At 44.7% G+C, this 15,697-nt stretch overlaps 1 protein-coding gene across 2 annotated transcripts in view; it reads right to left on the bottom strand.

The window, feature by feature from the left end:
• Positions 1-374: 374 nt before the first annotated feature.
• LOC144511083 (androgen-dependent TFPI-regulating protein-like) overlaps positions 375-15,697 on the bottom strand; it is a 237,261-nt gene continuing 221,938 nt past the window's right edge. For both annotated transcript variants that reach the window (XM_078241060.1, XM_078241068.1), the window contains one exon: positions 375-3,135. In XM_078241060.1, the coding sequence (XP_078097186.1) occupies positions 3,107-3,135 (29 nt within the window). In that variant the 3' untranslated portion in view covers positions 375-3,106. The remainder of the gene's footprint in view (positions 3,136-15,697) is intronic.

The following is a 15,697-nucleotide window of genomic DNA, read 5'->3' as shown; positions in this document are numbered from 1 at the left end:
TAGAGTCCTGGGATGTGTAGGTTAGAGGGATTAGTGGGTAAAATATGTGGGGGTAGGGCCTGGGTGGGATTGTGGTCGGTGCAGACTCGATGGGCCGAATGGCCTCCTTCTGCACTGTAGGGTTTCTATGATTCTATGAAATACCTATAAAACACTAAATGAGACTTTTGCCGGAATTCTACTGCCCCGCCCGCCATGGGAATCAAAGCGGGCAAGGGGCGGACAATGGGAAGGTCTATTGACCTTGGGTGGGATTGTCTGGTCTCGGGTCGAGCGAGGCGGTAAAATTCCGCCTTTAAGTCCATTGTTATTAACCATTTGTATAGAAGAAAATGATTTGTCATTAGTAGTCTTCATTTATTTATGCCTATACATCTCAATAATTGTGCATAATACAGATTGTCAAATGAATGCTGTACTATATTCTATTATCAATATATTCATAATTTTCTCAAATTGTTCAGGCAAACATATAATTAAACCCGGAATGTTGGTAAACATTTTAATAATAATGTAATTTTCCATTTAGTGAAGTTTGTGGTATGGATGAGATTATTGTGATACCAAGCTATTCTCGGCTGCTATAGATATTGTGCATCCACTTACAGTGGGTAGCAAATTAATATAAAACTAATACATTTATCACTTTTACCATGTTACGTTTATATTTGAGAAACCAAACCCCATCGCACACCACCAAGAGATCATTCTGTTTGATGTTTGTGGGATTCCATTGTGTGCAAATTGGGAGACACTTTTATCTGCACGAGATTAGTCATTGGCCTCCAAAGTATTTCATTAATTGTGAAGTACTTTGGGAAAATCCTGAATGGGTAGTAACAATATAAAGGGGGAAAAGGAGGAAGAATGGCTGAAATGTTTACAAGAAAACTATTGATCAGTAAATTTCCAGCCCAATGAGAGAATAAAACATTTTTGGATCTAGTTCTGGGGAATAAAGGCCGTAAAATCCCACTCAATGTGTCTGCACTGGCTCTCCAAATGAGCATTATGACCTAATGCCATTCCCCTACCTTTTCCCTGTATCCCTGCACATTATTTCCATTCAAATAATCAAGTCTTATCTTATTCTCTCTTTGTGCTCTACTGCCTTTTTAAAATCTCCATTGTATTTTGGCCGATTAAGGATCAAGAAGGACCTCTTCTTGTGGCGATAGAGGGCGTGGTTACAGTGTTAAAATGAGTACATTACATCTGTCATTGTTAAAGGAAAAGCTTCTGACAAATCAGCAGTAAAGGATGAGGTCGTTTAGATATTAATTTGGACAAAAGTAACAAAGAGGATTTAAAGCATTAAAGGTTGAAAAGGGGTGGAAGGAGGTTCATGTGCAGCATAAACATTGAGCTGGACCAGTTGGTCCAAATGGTTGTTTCTGTGCTCAATACACAGTGGAGTTCTCAAGATTCTATTAAGTCCACGGTATATATGAGCAAGGCTGTAGACAATATGAAACTCAGAAATGTAGCAAACAATGATAAGCAGACTTCATGAGGACAGAGACATACTGGTGAAATGGGCGGACATGTGGCAGATGAAATTTAATGCAACGAAGTACAAAATGCTAGATTTAGATGGCAAGAATGAGGAGAGGCATCATGGACTATATACTCAGATCTTTGAAGTTAGCAGGACAAGTTGAGAAGACTGTTCAAAAGGTAAATGGGATCTTTGACTTAATTAATAGAAGCATAGAATAGAAAAGCAGGAACATTATGCTAAACTTTTATAAAACAGTGGTTAGGCCTCAGCTGGTGTATTGTGTTCAATTGTGGGCAACACTCTTCAGAAGGGATGTCAAGGCCTTCAAGGGATGGAGAGAAGATTCAATAGAAGGAACTGGAATGAGTTATATGAAGGGACTGAAGAAGATTGTTCTTGTTGGATGTTTTAGAAGAATTTTGATAGAGTGAATAAGGAAAACTGTTTAATGTGACAGGTCAATAAACATTTTCCAAAACAACTAGAGGTGACATAGGAAGAAAGAAGAATGCAGTGAACTATTATAATCTTGAAAGGGTGGTGGGAGCAGATTCAATGATAACTTTGAAAAGGGAATTTTATAAGTACTTGAAGGAAAGCATTTATCAGCTTATGGTAAAGAAGCAGTATGGTTCCTCCAAAGAGTCAACAGGGACCAGGATTTCCAGTCCTGCTGTGGTGGGTCCCACCACAGGGGATGCACTGGGCCAGCCAAAAATCCATTGACATAAATGATGGGCCTCCTGCAGTGTTGTATTATTCTATGATAAGGTATTCTGCAAATTGATGCATTTAAGTATTTAAGCTGCATGGCACTTACTTCTACTCATTTTATTTGCTTTCTGCATAATTTACGAGGGATGACAAAAGACTCTTATCAGTGTGTGTGCAATTTCAGTATTTCACTAAAGATAATTGTTCATAGTGCTCGTGCTGGAATTTCACTTTAACGACAGTCAAATGTTTGATTCATTGAGTAAGTAATGTAATACATCATTCAACCTGATGCTTTATACACAATGGATCACCATGCTTTTCTCTGTTCCATTATTTGATTTGATTTTAATGTAAGAATTACCTTACCAGACCATTTCCATCCAAGCAGAGAACGTGTATTTTCCCATTTACCCTGCTGCAAACTACACCACATATTACATAGCTGAACATATCAGCCATGAAATTCCAAAGGGATTTCCAAGTTTCCCATTCTGTCTCTAGCAGGAGGCCAGCTATACTTCCTAAAATATAGTAACAGACCTCATGTAAATAATTTCTATCAGGTTTTGTCCTAAATTCCAGATTCTTGATTTCCACCCTCTCCAAACCTTGTAATTTCGGACTCAGCGTATTGTTTGGATTGCAATATTGCCAGTTGATGATAAAAGCTTCCTTCAAAGCTTATCCATCCTTGGATGATAGGTTCTGAGAGAGTTTAGAGTATCTTGAATGAAGAATTAACCTGAATGAATACAAGCAGTGACACAAATATCAAGATAGAAAAGGCTTGTTTTCTTTGGGATGCAGTTATAGCCAGGGTGTAGCAGGGTGCTCCAAAGTGCATAAGATGCCCAAATTCCTCTACAGGTTGACAGGCTTGCATCGCATTTAAGTATTCTTTGCTTTTCCAGTTGAACCTGAAAATAAACAAATATAAATGTGTAGTTTGGAACATAAAAACAGGACTGGGCCATTCAGCCCCTCGAACCTGTTCCATCATTCAGTTAGATCATGGCTGTACCTTAACTCCCTTTAGCCAGCTTGGTTCCAGAGTCCTTGATACCCTTTACATCAAAAAAAATCTTTCAATCCTCGTTTTGAAATTTTCAATTGACCTAGCCTCACCAGCTTTTTGGAGAGAGTGTTCTAGATTTTCACTACCTTAAAGAGAAGTGCTTTCCAGCATTGCCCTAAATGGCCTAGCTCTAAACCTAAGGTCAGACCCTTTGGTTCCGGACTCCATGCCGGAGGAAATAATTTCTAACTACCCAATTAAAACCTCAGGGCCCGATTTTCATCTTAGAGATGGGTAGCTCAAGTCAGGGAAATTTCCCAGTTCAGTACTGGGCGAGTGACCTAATTCTGCTCCTATGTCTTATGGTCTTGTGGTCTAAGTTCTCGAGAACTGAGGCACGCCTTTTAACCAGCCTGCCTCTGCACTAAGCAGCTACTTTGACTACCTGTGGACCTACGGCTATCCTGGACCATCCCCATCCACTGTACCCACCCCCACCCCCCACAATGGAAATTGCACTGTTTTGGGCATTTTTTCCCCAAGGCAGGTGTACTGAACTGGAAAATTTGCCTGACTTGAGCTACCCATCTCTAAGATGAAAATCGGGCCCTGAGGTTTTAATTGGGTAGTTAGAAATTATTTCCTCTGGCGTGGAGTCCGGAACCAAAGGGTCTGACCTTAGGTTTAGAGCTAGGCCATTTAGGGCAATGCTGGAAAGCACTTCTCTTTAAGGTAGTGAAAATCTAGAACACTCTCTCCAAAATGAACAAAGAACAAAGAACAATACAGCACAGGAACAGGCCCTTCGGCCCCCCAAGCCCGTGCCACTCCCTGGTCCAAACTAGACCATTCTTTTGTATCCCTCCATTCCCACTCCGTTCATGTGGCGATCTAGATAAGTCTTAAACATTCCCAGTGTGTCCGCCTCCACCACCTTGCCCGGCAGCACATTCCAGGCCCCCACCACCCTCTGTGTAAAATACGTCCTTCTGATATCCGTGTTAAACCTCCCCCCCGCCTCACCTTGAACCTATGACCCCTCGTGAACGCCACCACCGACCTGGGAAAAAGCTTCCCACCGTTCACCCTATCTATGCCTTTCATAATTTTATACACCTCTATTAGGTCACCCCTCATCTTTCGTCTTTCCAGTGAGAACAACCCCAGTTTACTCAATCTCTCCTCATAACTAAGCCCTTCCATACTGGGCAACATCCTGGTAAACCTCCTCTGCACTCTCTCTAAAGCGTCCATGTGCTTCTGGTAGTGTGGCGACCAGAACTGGGCGCAGTATTCCAAATGTGGCTGAACCAACGTTCTATACAACTGCAACATTTTATACTCTATGACCCGTCCTATAAAGGCAAGCATGCCCATATGCCTTATTCACTACCTTCTCCACCTGTGACGTCACCTTCAAGGATCTGTGGACTTGCACACCCAGGTCCCTCTGCGTATCTACACCCTTTATGGTTCTGCCATTTATCATATAGCTCCCCCCTACGTTAGTTCTACCAAAATGCATCACTTCGCTTTTTCGAAAAAGCTGGTGAGGCTAGGTCAATTGAAAATTTCAAAACGACGATTCAATCATGGCTGATATTTTTCTCATCCCCATTCTCTTGCCTTATCCCCATAACCCCTGATCCCCTTATTAATCAAGAACCAGCCTCCCATCCACTGACTCTGTCTACACTCCCTGCTGCCTCGGCAAAGCAGCCAGCATAATTAAGGACCCCACGCACCCTGGACATTCTCTCTTCCACCTTCTTCCTTCGGGAAAAAGATACAAAAGTCAGGTCACGTACCAACTGACTCAAGAACAGCTTCTTCCCTGCTGCTGTCAGACTTTTGAATGGACTTACCTTGTATTAAATTGATCTTTCTCTACATCCCAGCTATGACTGTAACACTACATTCTGCACTCTCTCGTTTCCTTCCCTATGAACGTTATGTTTTGTCTGTATAACGCGTAAGAAACAATACTTTTCACTGTATGTTAATACATGCGACAATAATAAATCAAATCAAAAATCTATCTCTGTCTTAAAGACACTCAATAACCTGGCCTCCACAGCCTTCTGCAGCAAAGAGTTCCACAGATTCACCACTCTCTGACTGAAGAAATTCCTCCTCATCTCTGTTTTAAAGGATCGTCCCTTTAGCCTGAGGTTGTGTCCTCTGGTTCTAGTTTTTCCTACTTGTGGATACATCCTGTAAGTTTCAATAAGATCCCGCCTCATCCTTCTAAACTCCAGCAAGTACAGACTCAGAGTCCTCAACCGTTCCTCATACGACAAGCTCTTCATTCCAGGGATCATTCTTGTGAATCTCCGCTGGACCCTTTCGAAGGCCAGCACATCTTTCCTTCGATGGGGCCCAAAACTGCTCACAATACTCCAAATGGAGTCTGACCAGAGCCTTATATGGCCTCAGAAGTATATCCCTGCTCTTGTATTCTAGCCCTCTCGACATGGATGCTATCATTGCATTTGCCTTCTTAACTGCCAACTGAACCTGCACGTTAACCTGAGAGAATCTTGAACAATAACTCCCAAGTCCCTTTGTGTTTCTGATTTCCTAAGCATTTTCCCATTTAGAAAATAGCCTATGCCTTCATTCCGCCTTCCAAAGTGCATAACCTCACACTTTTCCACATTGTATTCCATCTGCCACTTCTTTGCCCACTCTCCTAACCTGTCCAAGTTCTTCTGCAGCCCCCCTGCTTCCTCAATACTACCTGTCCCTCTACATATCTTTTTATCACCTGCAAACTTAGCAACAGTGCCTTCAGTTCCTTCCTCCAAATCGTTAATGTATATTGTTGTGATCCCAGCACTAATCCCTGAGGCACACCACTAGTCACCGGCTGCCATCCTAAGAAAGACACCTTTATCCCCACTCTCTGCCTTCTGTCAGTCAACCAATCCTCTATCCATGCCAGGATCTTACCCTTAACACCATGGGCACTTAACTTATTTAACAGTCTTCTATACGGCACCTTGTCAAAGGCCTTCTGGATATCTAAATAAATCACGTCCACTGGTTCTCCTTTATCTAACTTCCTTGTTACCTCCTCAAAGAACTCTAACAGATTTGTCAGACATGACCTCCCCTTGACAAAGCTGTGCTGACTCAGTCCTACTTTATCATGCACTTCCAAGTACCCTGCGATCTCATCTTTAATAATGGACTCTAAAATCTTGCCAATGACTGAAGTCAAGCTAACTGGTCTATAATTTCCCTCCTCCCTTCTTAAACAGCGGTGTTACATTAGCTACTTTCCAGTCCTCTGGTATCCTCCCTGCCTCCAGTGATTCCTGAAAGATCACCACCAATGCCTCCACAATTTCCTCAGCTATCTCTTTTAGAACCCTAGGGTGTAGTCCATCTGGTCCAGGTGATTGATCCACCTTCAGACCTTTCAGTTTCCCCAGAACCTTCTCCTTAGTGATGGCCACTACACTCACCTGTGCTCCCTGACTCTCCTGGAGCTCTGGCATCCCACTGGTGTCTTCCACCATGGAGACTGATGCAAAGTAACTATTCAGTTCCTCTGCCACTGCTTTGTTTCCTATTATTACTTCTCCAGCTTCATTTTCCAATGGTCCAATGGCCTCTCTCTTACCTTTTATATATTGAAAAAAACTCTTCCTATCTTCTTTTATATTACTAGCTAGCTTACACTCATATTTCATCTTCTCCCCCTTATTGTTTTTTTAGTTGTCCTCTGCTTGCTTTTAAAGGCTTCCCAATCCTCTGGTTTTCCACTAATCTTTGCCACTTTGTATGCTTTTTCTTTAGTTTTTATGCTGTCCTTGACTTTCCTCGTCAGTCATGGATGCCTCTTCCTCCCCTTAGCATGTTTCCTCCTCCTTGCGATGAATTTCTGTTGTGCCTCCCGAATAACTCTCAAAAACTCCTGCCATTGCTGTTCCACTGTCTTCCCTGCTAGACTCCCTTTCCAATCAACTCTGACCAGCTCCTCCCTCATGTTTTTGTAGTTACCTTTATTTAATTGCAATACCGTTATATCTGATTCCAGCTTCTCCCTCTCAAACTGCAGGGTAAATTCTATCATACTGTGGTCACTGCTCCCTAAGGGTTCCTTCATCTTCAGTTCCCTAATCATGTCTGCCTCATTACACATCACCAAATCCAGAATTGCCTGTTCCCTAGTAGGCTCTGTCACAAGCTGCTCCAAAAAAACTATCTCTTAGACATTCCACAATTTCCTTTTCTTAGGATTCACTACCTATCTGATTTTCCCAGTCCACCTGCATATTGAAGTCCCCCATGAAAACCGTAATATTGCTTTTTTTTAATGCCTTTTCTATCTCCTGATTTATTTTCTGCCCCACATCCTAACCATAACTCCCATCAGGATCTTTTTACCTTTGCGATTCCTCAACTCTATCCACAGAGATTCTATGCCTTCTGATCCTATATCACTTCTTGCTATCAATTTAACTTCATTCCTTACTAACAATGCAACCCCGCCCCCTTTGCCCATCTGCCTGTCCTTCTGATAGGACACATATCTTTAGATATTTAGATCCCAGCCTCGTCTCTGTGACACCCACAACATCGTACTGGCCAATTTCAATCTGCGCAACAAGCTCATTTACCTTGTTCCATATACTGTGTGCATTTAGGTACAACAGCTTCAGTCCTGCATTGACCACCTCCCTTCTCATAGTTGTCACCTTTCTTGCTCTGCCTGAGGTTAGAACTTCATCCGGTTGTGTTGATAAAAATTAGGCCCTCTAGCCCTCACCTCGCACATCCACTAACCACCCCCTCCACCCATTCCTCATTTTCCACTCATCCCCATAGCAACATGTCCCCCTATGCCAACTCATGCCAACCCATGCCCCCATCCTTTACTCTTACATCTGCCATGCCAACTCACCCAGCATCTCAGAAAGTCCTCAGAACCCATGCTGAGAAGTAGTAAAATAATGTTCCAACTATACAAAAGAATTCTCATTCATGAAATCCCACTCAACATACCTAAATCCAGTCAAATATTTAAACTTCTGAAAACAAGCATTTTTATTTACAACCCCACATCAAAGACAGCTGATCCTTTAATACTCTCTTGGCTCTGTCAATCAAACTGTCACCTTACAGCCTCCTATGTGATAATGACTGATTGTGGAAGCAGCCAAGCAGTAATAGTATAATGATAGCACTTGGAGTTATGTCAACAAGCATCTATTAAAATTGATTAAATGGATTTTTTTTCACTTTGAAACAGCGCCTGTCAATTTTTTTCAATATTTAAAGGGCAAAGAATTTTAACAAGTTGACAGTTTCACTGTTTTCCAAACCTTATCTGCTCTTCATGATTTATATCTCCACCATAAAGTTGTGGAGCACACACTGGGTTCACCGCAAGAAGTCTCACAATACCAGGTTAAAGTCCAACAGGTTTATTTGGTATCATGAACTTTCAGAGCGCTGCTCCTTCATCAGGTGAGTGGAGAGTGGTCCACCTCAGCACTTCACTCCACCGCAAGCCGACGGATAACCTCACGATACTCCACTTCTCCAGCTTCCACCCTAAACACGTTAAAGAAGCCATCCCCTACGGACAAGCCCTCCGTATACACAGGATCTGCTCAGGTGAGGGGGATCGCAACAGACACCTACAGATGTTGAAAGAACAGGATATGGCGCTCGACTCATCGATCGACAGTTCCGACACACCATAGCGAAAAACCGCACCGACCTCCTCAGAAGACAAACACGGGACACGATCGACAGAGTACCCTTTGTTGTCCAGTAGTTCCCCGGAGTGGAGAAACTATGACATCTTCTTCGGAGCCTTCAACATGTCCTCAATGAAGACGAACATCTCGCCAAGGCCATCCATACACCCCGACTACTTGCCTTCAAACAACCGCGTAACCTCAAACAGACCATTGTTCGCAGCAAACTACCCAGCCTTCAGGAGAACAGCGACCATGACACCACACAACCCTGCCACAGCAACCTCTGCAAGATGTGCCGGATCATCGACACATGTGAGAACACTACCCACCAGGTACATGGTACATACTCATGCAACTCGGCCAACGTTGTCTACATCATACACTGCAGGAAAGGGTGTTCCGAGGCATGGTACATCGGCAAGACCATGCAGACACTACCATGAACGGACACTGCGCAACAATCACCAGGCAGGAGTGTTCCCTTCCTGTCGGGGAACACTTCAGCAGTCAAGGGCATTCAGCCTCTGATCTTTGGGTAAGCGTTCTCCAAGGCGGCCTCCAAGACACACGACAACGCAGAATCGCCAAAGAGAAACTGATAGCCAAGCTCTGCATGTATGAGGACGGCCTCAACGAGGATCTTGGGTTCATGTCACACTGCATGTAACCCCAACCATTTGGCCTGGGCTTGCAAAATCCTACTAATTGTCCTGGCTTGAGACAATTCACACCTCTTTAACCTGTGATTATCCCTCTCTCCACTTGTATTGTCTGTACCTGTAAAGACTTGATTACCTGTAAAAGCTCACATTCCAACCATTATCTTGCAATTGAGTCTCTATCTATATGCCATGTTTGTGAACGCAACTTTCCACTCACCTGATGAAGGAGTGACACTCCGAAAGCTTATGCTACCAAATAAACCTGTTGGACTTTAACCTGGTGTTGTGAGACTTCTTACTATGCCCACCCCAGTCCAACGCTGGCATCTCCACATCACACTGGGAGTGAAAATCAGATCTATGTGCCCTGTGCACTGAGTTTAAATAACACAGCCGATTAGTTATTTGTGCTTGTGTTTCACACACCGACCCCTTCCCACTTCTGATTAAATTAAATCTGCTATAAATGGAAGGAGGATGTTTGGATCCAAATCCCATCAGCCATTTTTAAAGGTCCACAGATCTGCCAAAATCCATCCCTTAATTTCCTTAAACACCCAAATTAAATTGCCTTGTAAATCTTTTACATACAAGGAAATACAATGAGTATGTGACCGGTCCTCATGACTTAACCCTGTCAGGCTTGATATCATTTTCATGAATCATGCACCATCCCCTCCAAATCATCATATCCTTTCCCTGCAGTTGTGACCAGAACAAAATGCAGAAGTACAGAAGATACCGAACCAGATATAACTTATTGCACTTTGCTATCCCAGCACCCAGGGAAAAAGGCCAATATTGGATCAGCCTTTTTAATTATTTTTGTAAATATCCACTAGTTTTTGGTGATGCCTGTATATTGACCAGAAAATCTCTCTCTGCTCCTCCATAGTTCCCAACATTTTACATAAAATTGAGATGATATTCTGGCCATCATCTTCAAGATCAAAGAATAATGACAATGAAAGTACTTGATCAGGAACAGTAGCAATGCAATAATCTCACCACACTAGGGATTCAAAGGCCCAGACTGGAGACATGAGTTCAAATCACACCATGGCACCTGAGAGAATTTAAATTCAATTAGTTAACTGTTGTGAATTGAAAAACTAATCTCAGTAATGATGACCATAAAGCTATCAGGTTGTTACTTAATCCATTTAGTTCACTAATGCCCTTCAGGGAAGGAAATCTTCTGTCTTTAACTGGCCTGGCCCTCATGTGATGAAAAGACCAACATCAATGTGGATGACTCCTCAATGCTATCTGAAATGACCTAACAAGACACTCAGTTGTACCAAACTATTAAAGAAAGGTCAAATAAAAAATGCTGGATGGGTCACCTAGCATTAACCTCGATAAAGGAAATGACCAATCCTGCAAAGTCCTCCTCCGTGACATCCTGGGCACTTGTGGCAAAATTGGAAGAGCTGTTCCAAAGACTAGTCAAGCAACAGTCTGAAATTGTCATCCTGAGACCAACATACTATCGGAAGAACGTACTGCATGGTACCAAATGTAAGAGTGTTGAGCACAAAAAAACCCTGCACTTAATTAAGCCCCCAATTTTCTTTGAAATTGGCCAATGCAAATGATGGAGCATCCAAAAAGTATGCCAACTGTTTAGTTTCCATTCGAATTGAATACTTGATGCAGGCTTAAAAATAAGATAAAAACAATTTATCTTTCTTTCAATGTATGTACCTTGGGCTCCAATGTACCTTGGTCAAGAAAAAAGCAGCACTTTAAAGACAGGTATATTCCCAGCTGATGCCCAGTAATGTGGCCCAGACTTTATTTGCACTCCCAGCTCACTACAAGCTATGGTAAATGCCAGGAATACATTTAAAATTATCTGCCCTTGTATTAATAGCAATTGAAGCCATCCTTGCCACCCTTAGAACATAGAACAGGACAACACAGAACAGGCCCTTCAGCCCACGATGTTGTGCCGAGCTTTATCTGAAACCAAAATCAAGCTATCCCACACCCTATCATCCTGGTGTGCTCCATGTGCCTATCCAATAACCGCTTAAATGTTCCGAAAGTGTCTGACTCCACTATCACTGCAGGCAGTCCATTCCACACCCCAACCACTCTCTGCGTAAAGAACCTACCTCTGATATCCTTCCTATATCTCCCACCACGAACCCTATAGTTATGCCCCCTTGTAATAGCTCCATCCACCCGAGGAAATAGTCTTTGAACATTCACTCTATCTATCCCCTTCATCATTTTATAAACCTCTATTAAGTCTCCCCTCAGCCTCCTCCGCTCCAGAGAGAACAGCCCTAGCTCCCTCAACCTTTCCTCATAAGACCTACCCTCCAAACCAGGCAGCATCCTGGTAAATCTCCTCTGCACTCTTTCCAGCGCTTCCACATCCTTCTTATAGTGAGGTGACCAGAACTGCACACAATATTCCAAATGTGGTCTCACCAAGGTCCTGTACTGTTGCAGCATAACCCCACGGCTCCTAAACTCCAACCCCCTGTTAATAAAAGCCAACACACTATAGGCCTTCTTCACAGCTCTATCCACTTGAGTGGCAACCTTTAGAGATCTGTGGATATGGACCCCAAGATCTCGCTGTTCCTCCACAGTCTTCAGAACCCTACCTTTGACCCTGTAATCCACATTTAAATTAGTCCTACCAAAATGAATCACCTCACATTTATCAGGGTTAAACTCCATTTGCCATTTTTCAGCCCAGCTTTGTATCCTATCTATGTCTCTTTGCAGCCTACAACAGCCCTCCACCTCATCCACTAGTCCACCAATCTTGGTGTCATCAGCAAATTTACTGATCCACCCTACAGCCCCCTCCTCTAAGTCATTAATAAAAATCACAAAGAGCAGAGGACCAAGAACTGATCCCTATGGCACTCCGCTAGCAACCTCCCTCCAGTCCAAAAATTTTCCATCCACCACCACCCTCTGTCTTCGATCAGATAGCCAGTTACCTATCCAATCGGCCAACTTTCCCTCTATCCCACACCTCCTTACTATCATCATGAGTTAGTTCATATCCTTCTTGAATGATGGGACTGGCTGTATTGTAACCATGGCCGCGAGTCTCCCATCCTGAGCCGCAACTTTTCTGGCGGGACAGGGTGGCAGATGCGTGTCGCCAGCCTTGTTCTGGGATTTGCGCATGCGCAGGGAACACATGCGCATCTCCCAGAGCTGACGAACAGTCACAGGCCAAACCACGCTGGAAACCAATGGGAAGGCAGGTAAGAAATTTGAATCTGTTTTTAATATGTATTAAATGTCTTTTACATTTCATTATTCGGAACTTACCGATTGAATCTCCCACCCCGCCAGCAGTACTTAATTCCGGCAAGGTTAGAGTAGCTCCGCGCGTTCGTGGAACTAGCGGGAGACCCCGTCAGGATTAAGGGGGGGGGGCAATCGGGTGGTGTAGCCCCCTGGGTATGGGCACCCTGGCATTGCCCAAGGGGCAAAGTGCCCATGCCCAGGGGGCACCTTGGCACTGTGCATTGGGTATCAGGCAGTGCCAAGGGGCCTATTGTGGATGGGGCCTAGGGGTGATCGGTGGGGGTGGGGGGTCCCGCTGTCACTCTGCATGGTGATCGGTCTGGGATGGAGGGAGGGCAGCGATTGGGGCGGGCGGGGGGGTGGGGTGGTTTGCCGGGGGCGGGGGGGGGGGGAGGAAGGGGGGGGGCCTGCCTCCCGGGAGAGACTGACCCCAGAAGATTAGCCGGGGGGGGGGGGGGTCTGCTGGGGTGAGAGTGGTGGGGGGAATCGCCACTGCTGGGGATGGGGTGGGGGGGGTGCTGGACATCGGGGCGCTCCAGGACAGGGGGAAGGTCAGGGCTGGGGCGGGGGGAGGGTCAGGGCTGGCCCGGGAATTGTTGTGGGGGCACTGGAGGGGCAGCACTGCGGGGGTCCTGGGCTGGCCAGTGATTGGGCTGGCCAGCAACGGGGAGTCTGACAGATTGGGACGACTGCGTATGTGCAGAGTTCCAGAATTGTCAGACTCTGGCTCAAATATCATAGAAATCATAGAAACCCTACAGTACAGAAAGAGGCCAATCAGCCCATCGAGTCTGCACCAACCACAATCCCACCCAGGCCCTACCCCCATATCCCTACATATTTTACCCGCTAATCCCTCTAATCTACGCATCCCAGGACACTAAGGGGCAATTTTAGCATGGCCAATCAACCTAACCCGCACATCTTTGGACTGTGGGGGGAAACCGGAGCACCCGGAGGAAACCCACGCAGACACGAGAATGTGCAAACTCCACACAGACAGTGGCCCAAGCCGGGAATTGAACCCAGGTCCCTGGAGCTGTGAAGCAGCAGTGCTAACCACTGTGCTACCGTGCCGCCCCTTAAATAGGCCCCGCCCTCCTGGGTTTTTAATGAGATTCATGATTGGGACCTCTGCAGTGCACACAGTGGGGAGAGTCGGATGAGAAGCTGAACTGACAAAACAGTCGGGATCTTGAACAGTTTTCCCGTCAATTCAGCACTTTTGGGAGAATCGTGGCCCATATTTCCTGATGATACACAGACAGAACATAGAACAGTACAGCACAGAACAGGCCCTTCGGCCCACGATGTTGTGCCGAGCTTTATCTGAAACCAAGATCAAGCTATCCCACTCCCTATCATCCTGGTGTGCTCCATGTGCCTATCCAATAACCGCTTAAATGTTCCGAAAGTGTCTGACTCCACTATCACTGCAGGCAGTCCATTCCACACCCCAACCACTCTCTGCGTAAAGAACCTACCTCTGATATCCTTCCTATATCTCCCACCACGAACCCTATAGTTATGCCCCCTTGCAATAGCTCCATCCACCCGAGGAAATAGTCTTTGAACATTCACTCTATCTATCCCCTTCATCATTTTATAAACCTCTATTAAGTCTCCCCTCAGCCTCCTCCGCTCCAGAGAGAACAGCCCTAGCTCCCTCAACCTTTCCTCATAAGACCTACCCTCCAAACCAGGCAGCATCCTGGTAAATCTCCTCTGCACTCTTTCCAGCGCTTCCACATCCTTCTTATAGTGAGGTGACCAGAACTGCACACAATATTCCAAATGTGGTCTCACCAAGGTCCTGTACTGTTGCAGCATAACCCCACGGCTCCTAAACTCCAACCCCCTGTTAATAAAAGCTAACACACTATAGGCCTTCTTCACAGCTCTATCCACTTGAGTGGCAACCTTCAGAGATCTGTGGACATGAACCCAAGATCTCTCTGTTCCTCTACAGTCTTCAGAACCCTACCTTTGACCCTGTAATCCACATTTAAATTAGTCCTACCAAAATGAATCACCTCACATTTATCAGGGTTAAACTCCATTTGCCATTTTTCAGCCCAGCTTTGCATCCTATCTATGTCTCTTTGCAGCCTACAACAGCCCTCCACCTCATCCACTACTCCACCAATCTTGGTGTCATCAGCAAATTTACTGATCCACCCTTCAGCCCCCTCCTCTAAGTCATTAATAAAAATCACAAAGAGCAGAGGACCAAGCACTGATCCCTGTGGCACTCCGCTCGCAACCTGCCTCCAGTCCGAAAATTTTCCATCCACCCCCACCCTCTGTCTTCGATCAGACAGCCAGTTACCTATCTAAGTTACCTATCTATGATCTATGATCATTTCTATGATCTATGATCTAATCGGCCAACTTTCCCTCTATCCCACACCTCCTCACTTTCATCATAAGCCGACCATGGGGGACCTTATCAAAGGCCTTACTAAAATCCATGTATATGACATCAACTGCCCTACCTTCATCAACACACTTAGTTACCTCCTCAAAAAATTCTATCAAATTTGTGAGGCATGACCTGCCCTTCACGAATCCGTGCTGATTATCCCGGATTAATCCGCATCTTTCTAAATGGTCGTAAATCACATCCCTAAGGACCTTTTCCATCAATTTACCAACCACCGAAGTAAGACTAACCGGTCTATAATTACCAGGGTCATTTCTATTCCCTTTCTTAAACAGAGGAACACCATTCGCCATTCTCCAGTCCTCTGGCACTATCCCCGTGGACAGCGAGGACCCAAAGATCAAAGCCAAAGGCTCT

This window comes from Mustelus asterias, chromosome 2 (assembly GCF_964213995.1).
Source record: "Mustelus asterias chromosome 2, sMusAst1.hap1.1, whole genome shotgun sequence".
Classification (NCBI taxonomy): domain Eukaryota; kingdom Metazoa; phylum Chordata; class Chondrichthyes; order Carcharhiniformes; family Triakidae; genus Mustelus; species Mustelus asterias.
This window is presented reverse-complemented; position numbering and strand designations above follow the sequence as displayed.